The 16,493-nt window shown below is 54.5% G+C and overlaps 2 protein-coding genes across 2 annotated transcripts; both read right to left on the minus strand.

Moving 5' to 3' along the window:
* Window positions 1-3,221: 3,221 nt before the first annotated feature.
* Window positions 3,222-4,368, minus strand: LAE1 (Secondary metabolism regulator lae1; the record flags this gene model as incomplete). Its single annotated transcript, XM_051434068.1, has 6 exons — window positions 3,222-3,255; window positions 3,307-3,732; window positions 3,785-3,928; window positions 3,982-4,019; window positions 4,076-4,094; window positions 4,151-4,368. 6 exons carry the CDS (start codon window positions 4,366-4,368, stop codon window positions 3,222-3,224), a joined length of 879 nt encoding a protein of 292 aa, XP_051292586.1.
* Window positions 4,369-8,970: 4,602 nt separating this feature from the next.
* J4E90_004504 (uncharacterized protein) lies at window positions 8,971-12,558 on the minus strand (the record flags this gene model as incomplete). The annotated part of the gene is made up of 4 exons (XM_051434069.1): window positions 8,971-9,851; window positions 9,970-10,149; window positions 10,209-10,379; window positions 10,887-12,558. The coding sequence occupies 4 exons, from the start codon at window positions 12,556-12,558 to the stop codon at window positions 8,971-8,973; spliced, it is 2,904 nt and encodes a 967-aa protein (XP_051292587.1).
* Between the last annotated feature and the right edge of the window lie 3,935 nt (window positions 12,559-16,493).

Here is a 16,493-nt window from a genome sequence, read left to right on the forward strand (position 1 = left end):
GAAACTAAACGAACCAAGCTTTCCGCTAGTAAGTTTGCTAAAGTTGCTACAAGAGCACTAGCTTTAGCACCGGAGTGTTCGACCCTGACCAATTGTTAGCTTTGGATACGTCCCGGCGAGTAAGCGCCATTTCAGGGCGCGTGGTTTGTTGTAGAATATCAGAAAAGTTGAGAAGATTCTGGGTAGAATATTGCTGGTTTTTGAAAGCACTGTTCCTGCAATCCACTCCCCCATGCGAGATGAGGAAGCGGAGAGGAACTCTTATGGCCCCAGCGTTTGTCATCATAGTGGGGGTCCGAATGAACGAAAGGATAAACTGGAGTTGGAAACTTACATGACAGTGGTCGCCTAGGGTGGCATGGTGCGGAATGTTTCCTCAGTGTAAGCGATGGGGATGTGAGCTGACTGAGTCGAACGGACGGACTTCGAGGGAAGACCAAGTCAGTGGGAACTAATGCGGACCATCTTCGGGACCTGCGAGGGATCCGGTCCGTGGGGCCAGTCACTCTGCAGGCTGACTGGCTGGCTGGCTGATCGTCTTAGAGGGATAAAGCTCATTGGATCCGTGGAGCAGGATCAAGCAGGATCAAGCAGGATCGAGCAGGATCGAAAGGCGCGCCCTTGCATAATGTAAAATGTCGCTGCCTCCGAGAGCGAACAAGATGGGCCGAATATAGCAATCCATCGTTGTTGTTGCTGGGAGCTGGGAGCTGGGAGAGGATCCGAACGGTTGGTTGTAACCACGCCACCAACACGTCGAAGGACCAGGCAAACGGTTGCCGCTCACCGGCAGATGGGCTAGTGTAATCCCATAACGTCGTGCATATGTATTCTGCAGCAAAGATTTTTTTCGACCTGACAGCTGATGCGACTGGGGACGGAGCGCGGAGAGATCAGCGAGGCAAAAGTTTCATTTCCACCATTCTCTGCTAGCACCGGACAAGTGTGTATATCGCACAGCGATTAGGTCGGCGACTGCGGTTCGCAGCGGGCGAAGATTATCCGGGAGAGTGGTAAGATACAGGCGGCGTGGTGACAGGCGGAAATAGTGGCGCAGGGCCGGCGCAGCACGTCGGTGTACTATGTGAGATGCTGCGCGGCAGGACCTCGCCATCGGTAACGAGGGCAGCGGAGGGTGGGAATCGCATCATGGACTGGGTCCTAGGGCGGAATAGAGTTTGCAGCGCTCGCCAGTCACATTGGCGGTGTATAGGTTGGAGCAGAGGAGGAGTTTGGTAGACGAGGTGGATGCCTTGATGGTGCGCACATGGCTGTCGCGGCCGCTCGAAAGGAGGAGAAGATAGACGCAGGGCAGGACGGAATCGGCGGAGGTGAAAAGCGGTCCCCTACACGTGCGGCTCGGTTGCGGGGATGGGGAGGCGTGGTTCTCGGAGGAAGCGCAGAGTCCGGTAGTCTGGCGAAAGGCGATGGCAGATGCAATACGCGGTTGTGACGAATTGGCGGTCACGATGCAGGCAGAGCGCGTCGGCAACGCCTGCTCATGCCGATGTCGACCGGCGAGCTGTCACGGCGGTGCCGGACATGTCAGAACATTGTGCGGCGATCACTGACAATGGTGTGCGCATTACAGGCTGAGGGATGCACCGAGAAAGGACCGTGGTTATCAAACATGGTGACATGGCGCCTCTCCATGTCGTTAGCAGGTCGCGCGAACGTGACGCGTTGTTTGGTTGCACGCGGCGCAAGATTGCGATGCGTCGTGGATGGGGGTGTGGGCAAAAGGGAGCGCGGAAAACATGGGTTTGCTTTCCGTGGGTGCATTCGCATTTGCAGTGGCATGCAGCGTGCGTTGGAGTGCGCGAAGACCGGAGAGTGAGTAGGTCCGAGTCCAGACGTTGGATGCAGTGATGCACCCTTTCCTCCTACGAGTGGGCGGCCGGCCGTTCCTTCCCTTCTTCCCTGGAGGGTCCGCGGAAGGTACCATACGCGGGATACGGGAGAAGCCTCAGAAGCCTCGGCCGGCCCAAAGCATCGGAACGCACGCCTTTGCCCTCGCCCTCGCCCCCAATCCCACCCCGCATACCACCACCTCGACAAACTTGCTGCCTCTGCTGCAAACGTAATACGAGTCATGCACTGGACTGTCCAGCTGCTAGACTGGGTGCGCGTCGTCGGACATCGTAGTTGCAGCCGTCTAGTATATCGTGCATGCAACTGCATGGGCGATAGACACCCATGTTGGCCATGGCATGCTGCAGCTCGCTTGCTATTATTGCTCCAGAATGGATCGGTCCGGCACCCTGGGCCTCGAGAGGCAGCGATGCAACACTGAAACAATACGCGCCCATCTTATGCGTCCCGCCGTCTTGTGTAGAAGCGCCGCTGGGTCTCCACCGTTACAGATCTTCGAGAGGGCATCCTGGCCCAGAGCCAAGAGTGCCCACCACGTCGGAACGGCGACGCGTGGCAGCAGCGTATAAACCACGGACAAGTATAGAGTGCATTGCCACCTGTGCGACGTCATGGCTCCTTCCCAGAGGGTCGATACTTCCGACAGACTTTCTCAGCAGAGGCGTTGCGATAAACTCTATGAGAGGAAGTGGGGGTATATTCCAGCTATTATATACTGCTCGTGCTATCGAAGAAAGGGGACACACCAAGGGTCCTGATCGCTCCGCTAAAAAAACAACAACATGCTCGTCAGAAAGGAGCCAAAAGGCCGCATGCAATCCACCATGATTCGCGTCGTGTGCGCTGCACCGACGCAAAAGGACGTGACATGCACAACGAAGCTGACGCGCTGAGACCGCCATGCTCTCGTGAAGATAGAGGCAAACAAATCGTTTTGTCGCAAGGAAACCGAGGTATCAAGGTATCATATTCTTAACATGCCGTAACGCCAGACTGGGGTAGTCGCCCAAAGAAGACCCAATTTTCCCTACCGCAAGATGCGCCATTAGGTGAAGAGCAAGTCGACGCGAGGAAAGGCAGAAGAGGCAAAATCCCCTGTTCCGAGGTGGTTCGCGCTGGTGCGTGAGCCATGGGATCGGCGAAAGTGAGGCTAAAAATGGTGTCGCGGAATGCACAACATCCTGGAAGCATCTCTAGAGTCCAGGTGTAACGAGGCCGTCGCGTTGATGCGCTCGATAGAGCGTCGGGGGAAAGCCAGTCCGGGCTAGGTGGGTGCCTGGCAGGGGCTACCTGTGTAGCGGGCAGGCAAACTATCCATGAACAGAGTGGTACAAGGGTGGTGCGAGATGCTACTGCTGGGGACGGCGGGCAGTCCAGATGTGGCTTTGGGCCGGTCAGTGGGCGTGGGCAGGCGCGGATTGGTGCGTGACTTACATATTGTTGTACGCATGGATTTTGCGGTTGCAGATTTCCCTGCGAACACTCTCGAGCACTGGCCTGACATGCGCGTTGAGGTCCCACTGATAGACCCTTGTGAGAGGTGCAAAGGTTAGCGCCTCCAGACCCTCGGTCAGGCCCAGGTTGTACCACCTCCCAATATCCTTCTGGTGCGGGTCATTGGGCCATGTGTTGTAGGGGACGCGAATAACCGTCTCCTGGATGTCGATGAAGCCGGCGGCCTGCAGCAGCTGGCGGGTGCGGTGTTCGTAGGCGATTGGGCGCGAAACTCGTTGCGTGGCGTCCGCCAGCCAGCCGTACCACTTGGTGAGCATGCTGTCCGGGGGCAGCGTGTAGTCGTCGCAGCGCGGCTCCATGTCGATTTCAATGTGCTCTATCCAGCCGGTGCCGGGCTTGAGATGTCTGCGGCAGTTAGCAGGGGCGCCGAAAGCGAGGGTCTAGCGAGGGCGCGCACGAGTAAATCTTCTGGTAGAGTTCGGGCCAGCTCGTCACGCTGCCGCACGCCATGCGCAGGTGGATCAGGTCCCAGGAGTCCTCGCCCAGCGTCCATGGGCTTTCGTAGTCGCGTGGTACTCGGAATCGCAGGTTCGGGGGGATTCTGCGGGGGCTGCATCAGTGTCAGGCCGGACAAGCGACGGGCGGGCGGCATACTTCTCAGGCTGAATATTGACGAGATCTAAACCTAGGACCTGCGCACATCATGTCAGCCGTCTGGCAGCAATGCGTCATGCTTAAGTGGGCGCACCTCGGCGTTTAGGTATTTGCTGCACGGGCGCGGTTAGCCTTGCGGAGGTAGCTCTGGCTGCTTTGGCCAACTTACTCGGCCATGTCAATTGCCCAGATGCCCGTCCCACAGCCTACGTCGAGGATGCGGGGCTGCACATTTGGCTGCGTCGGCACCGGCGCCTGGTGCAGCTGCCCTCTCCGTGCGACGGCGAAGAATTGGTGGTAGATGTCCATGCGGTCCTTCTCGGGCTCGTCGCACGGGTACATGTAGAGGCCTCTCCGGAAGCCATGATACCAGCGGCCATTTTCCATGTAGTTGCTGTTCTGAGCGGGCACGGGCAATCTGCGGGCGAGGGTCAGTCTGCGGGCGTGGTACGGAGAGCGGGGGCACACACCCATTCGAAGCCATCGTGACCATTGGAGCGAGAAGTATCGACAGCGAGGGCAGACGGCTAACGGCGAGCGAGGGCGGTGCTAGGGGCCAAGTCGTCGTATGCGCTGATCATGGGACGATGACGGGGACGCGGAAGCAGGGCGCGCTGGAGTTTGGGACGTGTACGGCGTCGAGTGCGGTCAGGCGTGGGTATACTGCTACAGTCCAGCAAGGCGATCTCAGTCATCAGGGCAGAGCGATGCGGGAGGTATTTAAAAGCGGACGACCCCTGCAGTGCTTCCGTCAAGCGCGACTACGAGTGCTGACGCTGGGTCGACCACAAGCAGGCCGGCATCAATGCAAGAGGCAGTCCGAGGCGTGCTCCACTCATCTTTTGCACCTCTCTGGGACCCATCGGCACGCAGGCCATAGCTGAGCTACTATTAATTAGGTGGCCCTGTCCATGCCACTCGCGCTCGGAGCTGGACCCAACCAAGTCAAGTGTCTTCCGGCTACCACAATGGCGGGTGCAGTCGTCTCTCGGAAGCGCATCCGTGCACTCGACTGCCTGCCAGTGCCTACCAATCTCCTAGTAGCCTCTCCCTATCCAGTGCCCCAGGCACGTCGTCTGGTAGCAGCACACACCGCTCCCCAACCTTGGACGACCGTCATGCGCCTCACCCTCAGCATCAACGCACCATCCGCACCATCATCGCATGCCCATCATACATTGTAATGCATCCCCAGGCCCGCCGTCACCCTTCCTCTTGGCCGCGACGCCCAATAGAGTGGTAACCGACCTGCGCGGAATCCCGTACCATGCTCCACTCGAGCGAATAGGATTCCCGTCATTCACACACACCCTGCCGGTTCTGTGCTCGTCGTCTGCCGCTTCAGGACACCATCAGCCCTCAGCGACGCTTGTCGGCCCAGGCGACGCTTTCGCGTCCAAGACCGAAATGACTACTCAGGTGATACCATTCAGGCTGGATAATCTCCGCGATCCCCAGCAGCAGCTCAATCACCATGGTGCTTACGCGAGACGAGTACCGAAGAATTGCTTATCCCAGCGGACCGTCAGGCTGCATGCGCGTTTGCCCGCCTGTAGCGTTTAGAGCACGTTGCGAGCATAGCACAAAAGCACTCTGGGACCGATTCCACTGCCCCAATACTTGCAACCAGGTTATGGCAGACCACCGTTTCGACTGCATTGTCGACACAAGTCTTGTTGCAGCGCCGCGCGCCGTTCCGCTGCCGACTGGTCGTTCGGTACAGGAAGGGTTGCGCAAGGGGCCAACCCCGCCTGTCTGTCGGTAGCAGGCTTTGCTTGCGACGACGATAACAGCAATAAATGCATCGATATCTTTTGTGAGCCCTTTGTGACAGTAGCGTTCGCCAAGTACGTAGCAGGTAGATCGATTGGGCCGATCAAGCCATGGCCATGCAGTCGCCGACACGGCAGGTAACTTTGTCGATACGTGATGCGTGCTGTCGAAAGCGTTCCCAGAAGCATGGTTCACCGCCTAGGATCACACACCTCATTCGCTCCTAGTTGCCGTCTAGAGAACTGCGCAGCACGGGAAGCTATAGCTCGCGAACTGCTTTCTGCGTATAGCTAGAAGGCGATCATCCTGCATCGCTTGCATCTAGCGGGGCCGGCTTTTGCAAAAACTTGAACAAAGACGCCAACGTAATCGTTACAAGCTGCTCCAGGGACTGAGACGCGACGTTGCTGCAGTTGACAGTTCCGCGAGGGACATGCCAACCGCGCCCATGTCAGCATGTCAGCTCCACGATGCAGACGGCGGAGTCCTGGTAGCGAGGCCCCCCTGCAGGCACAGAGGGACCGTTTCAGCTCTCAGCACAACACCAGCATAAATCGGAAACGATGCAACCTCGCGAGGGACGGCTGCAGGGTTGGAGAGGAAGAAACAGGCTGACTGATGGCCGCGAGGGCGACAAGAGTGCGGGGAGGCCTAGACAGACAGCCGTGAGCAAGGCAGAGTGAAACACGGTCGTCGCTGACATGGCTGAACCGGCGTGCTGGGTCTCTCCATAGGGCTGGGAAGGAAAGTGCGACTGGCGAGCCGCCGGTCGGTCGATGCCGCATGAACACCAGAGCTGCCTCCACCACCGCCCACCCACCGCGCGACAAACACGGCGCCGTGACGCCGAACTGCTTCTAGCGAGCGTCTCCCCTCTTTTGACAGCCAACGACAAGGTCGATGCTGGTCGTCACTGCCGGCACCCACATGGGTCGCGCCTGGGATACAGCACATCGCGCGACGGCATTCGCCCGCGGCTGCAGAATGAAGCGCGCGTGGGGCTGACATGTCCAGCCTGAGACGACTGAGCATGAGCGCCTGGGCCCTGCCGACACCTCAGCGCACAAGAGACGGCGTTTCAGGCCTGGTGAAGCGGTTCCAGCTATAGTGCACCTGCACAGTAGACATCATCGAAACATCGCAACCAAGCATCATGGCCCGTCTTCTGCAGCACATCTCTAATCGGAAACCTTTGCCAACGCAGAGTCAGCGACCAGGCGCTTCCACCCACCCCAGGCGCGCCGACTTACGGTCCTTCTTTACGTCATTGCCCGTCTTGCCCGCCAACGGAATGACTTTCGGCGCGGGCCTGATATCACCATCTCCAGCTCAGGCATGTGTAGGTTATCCGAGGCAGCCAGATTGCGATGACTGGGGACGCGGCGGTTAGCGAAATTTATCATGGTGTAGTCTACAACACGGCCTGATACCCACCGAGCTTTTGGCGCCCGTTGTTCATGCACAACATATCTTCCTTCGACATAGCACCGCCGCTATCTCTTTTCCAGAAACAGCCTCCACGGGCAGTGAGATTCTTCTGGCTACATTTTTCCTTCTCCGGGGGGTCCAATCTTGGGCGCTGGCAACGAGTCAGCATACGTGCCGTCCGGGCGCCTTCGATTGCAGCCGTAGATTGTCATACGCGACGATTGTGTCGACCCAGCCGCGCTGGCTGTGTTCACACATTGCGTATGCCGCAAGTGCTCGACTCGCGGACCTCTGCATCATCTCACGCCGTCACCGTGTCACGGCACATCCCAGCATGTGCGGTGCGGTGGTACAACTCACAAAGACCGTTGGAGACGCACCACCCAGCCCGACGGCTGCTTGCAACCGTAACCACACGGCAGCCGCCGCTGCAACCACCAAGTGCCGAATTAGCAGAAACAGTCCCTTACAACGGACCGAACCATCAGGCTGTACGTGCACGACAAGCCAACTATATTTGTGTAACTTGGAATTTGTAAGGTTTGAACGCACGAGCAAAAAGTGCACTGATGATCACATGGGACGTCACGCAGAACACCTGCAGGTAACTACCTTGACGTCGACTTAGGCCAGCAACAGGGTCTCCCACGAGGCAAGCCAACGCAGTCTCCTCATACAGGGGCCATGATTCATCGTCTAACCTCCTCACCTGATTTTCACGTTGCGGAGTCTACACAGAGCACGAGAAAATGCAGAGCGTCACCGTGAGCCAAGTAACACCGGATACTCGGTACTCCCAGCACGATCTATCACCCTCCTACTGCGAAACTAGCAAGTTCAACACACGATTTCGATTTCGATCTCGATACCCGACGGACATGGCGCGCATGTCCGCTCCCAAGATCCGATGTCAGAGCCGTTTCGGACACCAGCGGCAACCCCTTGCTAGACATCGCCTTGTTGCCTACAGCCCGCGCGTCAACTACGATTTGGTTGCAGAATTGTGTCCCTCTGATTCAGAATGTGGGTACTATCATGCACAATCGGGCGTTATTACGCTGTACGTACCACCGGCTGATATCTATCCGACTGAAAATGAGATTGACGTGCTCACCGCCCGCTCGAAAAACTTCAATCTTGTCCAGAACTGGAACCGGTATTCGAAGCCGAACGCCTTGCGTGTGAACAGCATCTCCATCTGTGGGGTTCGCATGTATACCCTGACCCACGTTGGTCTGGCTACGCTGGCGGACCAACTGTCCTGGCGTATGACTAGCGTAAAAGTCTTCGGTATCTCCTCCGTTCGCGCTAAAAAGCAGGGTTCTGCGTGTCATCGCAAATCAAATCACGGCAACGCAGTCACTTGTTTTCCAATGAGATTACGATGTGCGAGGAATTAAGCTTTGCACGTTCTGGAACCCTACACCCGCGAGGGACCCGTCAAAACCCATGAAACCCAAGGCTTCCAACTCGGGAATCACCGTCTACTGTACCCGTCATACTGGTCCCGCTATGTTGGCGTCTCGTCTCATGGTGTATTTTCGACACATGACTGGTGCTAGAGATTAATTATTACCGACGGGATGACCTTGGTATTCGTCTTATACACAACCCGTCCTATTACTACTCCTGTGCAGCTAAACCGTTCTGCTGTTATACACCAGCACAAGCGTCTGTTAAGCAAGGAACATTCCAAATATCTTCCTCACGCCCGGGGCGTGGTGCCGGTCCAACGGCTAGCTCGCATCATGATCGATGCCCATCCCATATTGTACACTCCCGCGACATCTAGACCCATTGCCATCTCTTTCGTATCCACTTCAGGACATACACCAACAGCACAAGTACAGGAACCTCGATCAAGGGGCCCACCGTACTTGCCAGAGCCTGCCCGCTACCCGCGCCGTAGACCGCGACGACAACCGCGATAGCAAGCTCAAAGTTGTTGCTTGCAGCAGTAAAGCTCTGCGTGCAGCTAACCTTGTAGCTGAACCCCATCTTCCAGCAGAACCAGACCGTACTCGTAAAGATGACGATGAAGTAAACCAGGAGCGGCGCGCAAACCCTCAGCACATCCGTAATCTGCCTGACAACATGCGCGCCCTGACTAGCAAACAGCACAATAATTGTGTAGATCAGGCCGATGAGCGAAAAGGGCGCGATATAGCGTATGAACCTGCGTTGATAGCGGTCCTCTCCCAGCATCGACCGCAGTGCCAACCTCGTAATCACCGCAGCACCAAGTGGTATCCCCAAGAAAACCCCCACACTCTGCGCAACTTTCTCATACGAGATATCCGTCTTATCCCCATGACTAACCACCTGGATATAAAACACAGCGAACGGCGCAAACAGCACAATCTGCAATATCGAATTGAACGCCACAAGCACAGCGCAGTAGTCGCCGTCGCCACCTGCAAGATCCGTCCAGATGAGTACCATGGCGATGCAGCGTGCGATACCCACAAAGATGAGTCCTTCGCGTAGGTCCTGGCGGTCGGGTAAGAAGGCCCATGCTAATCCCACCATGAATAACGGGGCGATGATCCAGTTGAGAACGAAGGAGACGGCGATTTGGATCCAGAGGTCGCGTTTCTTGAGGAGGAGGTGCAGCGTTTCGAAGCGGACTTTGCAGAGGATGGGGTACATCATTACTAGAAGGCCGATTGCTGTTTCAATGATAGTATGTTAGCGTCTGGCTGTCATTTTTACAATGGCGAGGTAGCTGGATGCAGAGGGCGCGATCTGGAATCAGATGAGGATGATGATAGGAGGAATAAGACATACCAATCGGAATACTAACACCCACGAACTCTCCTCTCTGCAACGCTGGACCCACGGAGTCAACGGTATTACCCAACGCGATACCGATGCCCATGGCGAGGATGATCCATACGACTAGGAAGCGGTCGAGGAACGAGAGACCTTTCAGTGGAGGAAGGTCTTTCTGTGTGGATGAATTGTTACCTGCGAGGACGTTAGTCTACACATCATGAGGCGCAATATGGGGAAAGAATGAAACTCACCCATCATATCCTCTCCATCACCAGCAACACCATTGACACCGGCTTTCTCAACTTCGCCTGCTGGTCCATCTCTTAACCGTGCATCTTTCCCAACCTCCTCATCGCGTATCGCTCCTCGCTCAACAGTATCCATCTTCTTTCGCTTTCCTTTCCTTTCCTTTCTCTGTCCCTCTTTTTGTATTCTTTTAGCAGCGCGTGGATTTCACGATACCACGCGTTTGCAAATGCGCAATGGCACGCGTCTAAAGTAGGTAAAGTGATGATGGCAAAGTAGGCGAGTGCAGCCAATCAAGGCTCAGCAGTGACGTTTTCCTGCCGCCAAGCCGCTAACAGCGGGCGGTGAGGCGAAGTTTGGAAATGACGAACGTGATGGTGTTGGCGATCTTCTTGGATCTTGGATTTGATGAAATGCGCATGTCGCGCGTGGGTAATGGGTAGGGGCTTCTTGAGCCTGTTATGTTGCAAGAGATGGAAACGTGGTCTTCATGTCATAGAAGCTTGTTGAGGTGTCTAATGGATTGAGGGTTGCTAAATGCCACTATTACTAGTACGTCTTTCCCAGCCGAAACTGATTTAGACATCTGGATATGAGGGCTCTCTTCTCCCCTTCATTGCGGGTGATTCACAATGAGTGCCAACTATAGTGTGCCCATTTGCGATACACTGTATAACAACAACCATCCTGCGGCGAACAAAGGTCCTTGAGACACTTAATCAGGCTATAGCGCGTCTCGTCGTCCCAGCCTTCTGGCACTCCATGAGACAAGAACCCGTTCCTGGATTCTTCTGGCCACCACCATCCCTTTCTCACCATTTCATGCAATGAAGCAATGTCCACCATGTTCATTGTCTTTTCCCAAACCCGAACACCAGTGGGCAACCATGTATGTTGCCAGTAGGTAACCCGCACGGGAAGACAGTGATGGTTGAGCTCAATCTCCACAATAGGATCTTGAACCCTTAGTGGAACACTCAGTGAAACCCTCAGTGAGTGCTCCATCAGAATTAAGACATACTTCCGGATCTCGCCAAGTGTTGTAATGTGGTCTCGGGTCTCATCACGGCCGCATACACGAACGATGATGGTGGTGCCGGCTGGGAAAACGGAAGTGACCCGCAGGAGGTCCCTTGCGTCGATACGAACTGTAGCCAGATGTAGTAGCTCGTTTGTCTGGAACTGCAGAACGATAGTTGGCGCAATCTTGTACCTCTGGGATGCTTCGATCGGTGTACAGCTCTGCAGTCTTCCCTGTTTCTGGCCGTAATGTTGGAAAATTCGGCGATCAAGCCTTTCAAACATGGCCGAGGAAGATCGATGTGTATTTGAGCTCAGGACAATGATGAAATCACTCTTGCAGTGAAAGTCGGAAGAGACTATAGTGCGGAGTTGAACATTGACGTGGAGCATGATGAGATTGAGCCCATTCGTGACGCCTGTGTTGAAGTTGTATGTGATCTCACGATTGGTGGACGCAAACCGAGCAATAGTTCTAACGACGTCGTTGGGAAGATTGAGAAGATCAGGTCGACTCGGTACCAGCTCGTATCCCTGTGTCTTCTCCGACAATTGGAATTGCTGTGTGACATCGGCCTTACCGCTAGTAGAGAGAAAGCGGATAGTACCTTGCTTGCCGTCTGGTGCCACTTCGATATCCCGTAGTAGACGGCGTGTGTTCTTCAACTTGAGTGTGTCCAGTCTTCCGAGCTCATAAAGGACCTTGGTGAAGTGCTTGGGGTCAGGAACCAATTCATCAGGGTCGGGGTATTCATTGAAAACGGGGTGCACACGACGCCCAGTACTCTCGAAACGAACTGACAGATCGCGTGCGACTCCGTTCCAGAACACATCGAGAAACGGTAAGATATCTATGTCACTGCGGGACCACCTGTAAAAGTCTTCCCAAAAAGGAAAATCATCATACGCACTTGATAAATGCGGCGGGTCCGTATCGATGACAACGGTACGCAATGCTGAGAGACTCGATCCGATCTCTTGCGTCCACTCCAGATATGCCTTTGTTGGAAAAAGAATGATTCCATCATCAAGGACTACGCCGTAGTTGAATTGGAAGATATTGTGGCCGTAGAGAACACCGATTGCCTCATAATAAATCTGGCGGCAAGTCTGAAGGATGGCCGGACTTCCTGAGAAGCTGCTGGTCTTGATGGCTGTGTTGTGTAGGCTGCTGCCCGCGATCAAAATGGGCTCGTCTTCTACTAGCAAGTATTCGTAGATCTGGTTGCGGAGTTCAGCCGGAATGGTGAGGAGTGAGGTTTCAGCCGGATTGTTGATCTGCGAATACACTTGTGCGATCTGCCCGTGGATGGGCTTCGGCAGTGGGAAGTGCATGACGGAGTGAGAGACGGCGCCTCAGCTGCTGAGTAGTGGTGCCGCGGCGGCGACTGGAATTCGTTAGTACATGCACATACAAAATAACAGCGTAGAAAGTAGTTACCGGATGGCTGTGAGCGTAGTTGAATGAGATTGCAACACGCCCGGGTGCGATGTATCGTGTGGCTCCCTACAACGCGAGGGAAGCGACGATGGTTATGTGAGTGTCGGTGTTCAGAAATTCGCAGTGAGGCTGTTGTGCTTGAGCTTGGACCTTAATTATCCTAAGAGGGAAGAGCACCCAGGCAGTGACTGTTTGCACTAGCGCCCTAGGAAGGTGTTTCGTTCACACTATACTACGTCATCTTCTTATAATCTGTGCCCGAGTGATAACAATCCGCTGGCAGTGGAACTGGACGTCGGTGGCGACGCGCGACCGCAATTACTGGATGATGCAAAAGGATCAATCTAAGGTGCACCGGTCACAACGGCTACGTGGTGCAGATGGAAGACACGTTGGGTGTAATGTCCACGCAGCTGTTTGGGAAGTGATGATGGATTTAGAGCTTCCATGTAGAGTGCAGTTTTAGTTATGGGATATGCCCAAGCATATATGTGCTAAGCAATGCCAGGTCGATGCAAAAATGGAAGTAAAGACATGGCAAGAGAACCCGTGTTCTTCCGACCTTCGCGCTCGAGCTTGGAGTCTTTTCGCGAGCAGCTTCGGTTGTGTACACTCGTGTGTATGGTAGTCCTACACTTCAGTGGCAGAGCCGATAAAGACGCCAAAGAACGGTATACATCGTCTGGTCCTTCCACTCATCCTCGTCGTAGTCCCGTTCAGGCCAGTATGGGCTCCTCATGAACGAGTGATCGTGCTTTGGACAATCCAATTGCTTCCACCACCTATAATTGCGCTTATCGAACAACGACGTGAAGTCCTCCGAGTCCAAACTCTTCACAGTGACCGCTACGGAAGACTGCGGATCATCGTCAACCTTCAGGACGGCAGCTCGCATAGGGACACACTGGCCATTCAATTCAACCTGAACGCGTAACTTGCGGGTATCTGCGGTCGTTTCGGGCTCTAGATGCTTCAAAAGTAAGTAGGCGTTCTTTCGGATGTCGCCCAATCTTGCAGTGTAGTCTCGGGTTTCGTTATGACTACCACATACACGAACAATGATCGTCGTGGTCCCCATAAAAACCGAAGTGATACGTAGAAGATCCCATGCATCGATTTGAACGGCAGCCAGCTGCAGCGACTCTTTTGTATGAAACTGCAAGATGATCGTCGGTGCATTTTTATACAATACACTTGCTGAGACGGGATGACAGCTTGGCAGTAACTGACAGAAGTGCAAGGGGTACTGCCGGTATATCTCTGCGATACTACGGTCAAGTCTCTCAAACATTGCTTTGGAAGATTGGGTGGATTCAGAAGCCAGTATCAGGGTATAGCGGATCTTGAGTAGGAACCATGATCTAACAAGCCTGCGAAGCTGAGTATTGACGTTAAGCATGCCGGGTTGGTGTCCATGCGTGATGCCGGTGTTGAAATTATATGTGCATTCTTGATCACCGAGTGCAAGACGAATGATAGCACCGGTGATATTATTGGGCAGGTCGAACAGAGTCAGAGGGTTTCGTAAAGGGACAATCTCGTAACGCTGAGTCCCCATCGATGGCCTGAACTGGCGTTGTATGGCGCCTTCATAATGTGTCGACTGATAGTAAATGGTGCCTTGGCTACCGGCTGCATCCACATAGACACCTCCCAGAAAGCAGCGTGTTTTCTTCAAATCCAGTGAATCTTTACCCCCTAACTCAGACAGAACGTTCGTTATGGACGCCACATCAAGCTCTGGCTCTTCGGATTCTGAGTCAGAATCGTCTGGCGCATCGTTCACAAGGTTCTCAAAGCTCTCAAAGATGACTGATGTGTTGCGTGTGTCGCTGTTCCAGAATACATCGAGTAATGGCAAGATGTTTATCCTCTGGCGGGAACACTCCCGCACATCCTCGTCGAATCCGTAGTCCCTGGACTCCGCAGGAATCATGGGCACGTCCATGTTGATGGTGATATTGCGCAATCTTGGAAGACAAGAGCCGAGATCGTCTATCCACCCTGTGCACACTTCGAGGGGACTATCGATCTCAATGGCGGCCTCGTCCTGAAAGCGTAGATGGTATTGGAAGCGGAAGGAGTTACGGCTATAAAGAATGCCGACTGCTTCGTGGTAGACTTGACGGCAAGTACGAAGAATAGCAGAGCTTCCGCTGAAGTCACTGGTCTTCCTGATCCTGGTCCTCTTGATTCTGGCGATCTGGTTTGAGATGTCCTCGGCGTTTTCGATCGTTATAGGGCAAGGTTCCACAAGAAGATACTCGTAGATCTGGTTGCGTAGCTCAGGCGCGATAGTGAGTAGTGAGGGTACATCCGGCGCAACAGCTCCGGAGCACGCTTGCGCGATGCGGCTGCGTTTAGGATCTGGGACTGGAAAGTGCATGGCTGCAGTCCAAGCCAGTGATTGAACATAGGTGCGACTGGCGGTCATTAGTAAGTGTACAAATGCCATACCCGTAATGAGCGAAGAACTTACGGGATAGCCTCCAATGCTGTTGCATGCGACAGTGGCACGAGTGACTGTAATGTGTTGCTTGGTTTCTGTACAAGACGACAGAAACGGTAGAGAGCAGGTGAGCGTCGGAGTTGTGGAAGTTAGTGAGGTAGTAGCGCATGAACTTGGACCTCGCTTGTTGTGGAAGGAAAGAGCGACGACGGTTGCCTAGGGGCGCAAAAAGCGTCTCTCACTCACCTGAATTACGTCATGTTGAAGCGATACCTTCAGAAAACGTGATGACAGTGAGTGACTGCAAAGCCTGATGCCAAAGGAGAAGCGACAATAACTATCGCATGAGAGGACGAGATACCCTGCGGATGGTTAAACTTCCAATGCGCGCAGATACTACCAACATGAGTTGCATCTTCATAACAACAAGACATCTGCATTGAACCCAACAACTTCTAAATACGACCCCTCTCCAGAAACTTCTTCGGCAAATCCACAGTCTTCGCGCGCATATACTCCATAGCATCTAGTCATCAGTTAGCAAGACACACTTCACGAAAGCCCAGGTTGCACTTACTCTTCCCCAAAGTATCATACGAAGAACACGTATTATACCCACCATCCCTCAAGTGATCATGCAGCAAAAAATGCACCGACCGAATCCCCGCAATCTCAAACCGGTCAATCGGCTTCCCCTGGTACTCATCCTTACCAAGAAGCTGCTTAACGCGCTCGATCGTCATGAACGAGCGCAGCCAATCCCACTCGTCGTCGTGGCGCACGAAGAAGCCGCAGTTGCAGTCTGAGGCTTTGTCTCCGGAGCGGCCGGCGACAATGTAGCCTAGTGGTGCGCGCACTGTCTCGCCGAACGAAGATAAGTCGACTGGGGAGGAGGTCTCGTAGGAGGCTTGTTGGCGGGGGTATTCTTTTGTGATGGCGGGTGGGCTGAGGTCGGTGGACGTTTTGTTGCCGTACATGGTGTGAACGCGTAGGGGGAGTTGGTCTTGGGGGAGGAGTGAGACCCAGTAGTCGTAGTAAGGCTTTGGCGCGATCTGGCGCAAGTCGTTCGATAGCGAGAGACCGGGGGCGGATTGGAGGAATACTTCGAGACACCAGCGGTTGAAGCCGTTCGGGATGTCGGGTCGTACTAGCTCGGGGTCGGAAGTCTGGGCGAAGATGCGGAAGTCGACTGTTGCTACGTCCTGGTTGCGGGCATCGATTGGTGAAGAGCCATTTTGGTGGAATCTGAGTGTCTTGAAGCGGTTTACGTTGTCACCCATGGCTATTCATCGTTAGTCTGAACTCGCCTTCGTCGAAACAACACGTTTGTGCTTACCGTAGCGGATCTGGTCTTCGGTGATCTTGCACTTCTCCTCGATA

This window comes from Alternaria incomplexa, assembly GCF_024043165.1.
Source record: "Alternaria incomplexa strain BMP 0042 chromosome Unknown scaffold_5, whole genome shotgun sequence".
NCBI lineage: Eukaryota > Fungi > Ascomycota > Dothideomycetes > Pleosporales > Pleosporaceae > Alternaria > Alternaria incomplexa.